Source organism: Cariama cristata, unplaced genomic scaffold, assembly GCF_000690535.1.
Source record: "Cariama cristata isolate BGI_N322 unplaced genomic scaffold, ASM69053v1 scaffold40705, whole genome shotgun sequence".
In the NCBI taxonomy this organism is placed as follows: domain Eukaryota; kingdom Metazoa; phylum Chordata; class Aves; order Cariamiformes; family Cariamidae; genus Cariama; species Cariama cristata.
In genome coordinates this window covers 1-611 of record NW_009616522.1, presented here as the reverse complement: position 1 = coordinate 611, position 611 = coordinate 1, and the positions used below count along the sequence as shown (strand labels likewise).

Here is a 611-nt window from a genome sequence, read left to right as displayed (position 1 = left end):
TCACCTCCCCGTCCCGTCCTGTCCTGTCTCTGGGGGCAGAGCTTGGGGACCCGGGAGGGAGGACAACGGCGTCTTCGGGGTCGGCAAGGGTGCTGGGACTTGGTGCTGGGTCCGCAGTTTGCAGCACTGCTCTGACCCTGTTCTTGCTCCCAGCGACGGGGACGGGCATCAGGACACCAAGGACAACTGCGCCGAGATCCCCAACAGCTCCCAGCTGGACTCGGACAACGACGGGCTGGGGGATGACTGTGACAATGACGACGACAACGATGGCATCCCTGATTATGTGGCGCCTGGCCCAGACAACTGCCGTCTCATCCCCAACCCCAACCAGAAGGACTCGGACGGTGAGCGTGGGGCGGGCAGGAGGAGGCGAAGTCATCGGCCCGGCCCTGACCTGGGTTTGTGTCCCCAGGGAACGGTGTGGGCGACGTGTGCGAGGAGGACTTCGACAATGACACGGTGGTGGACCAGCTGGATGTGTGCCCCGAGAGCGCCGAGGTGACGCTGACCGACTTCCGTGCCTACCAGACCGTCATCCTCGACCCCGAGGGGGATGCCCAGATCGATCCCAACTGGGTTGTCCTCAACCAGGTGTGGGTGCTGCCCCC

The 611-nt window shown here is 64.8% G+C and overlaps 1 protein-coding gene across 1 annotated transcript; it reads left to right on the top strand.

Annotated features, from left to right (window-relative positions):
• Positions 1–153: 153 nt before the first annotated feature.
• Positions 154–594, top strand: LOC104161677 (thrombospondin-3-like; the record flags this gene model as incomplete). Its single annotated transcript, XM_009700193.1, has 2 exons — positions 154–347; positions 416–594. Coding segments are annotated over 2 exons (373 nt in total), but the record flags the coding sequence as incomplete, so codon positions are not given.
• Between the last annotated feature and the right edge of the window lie 17 nt (positions 595–611).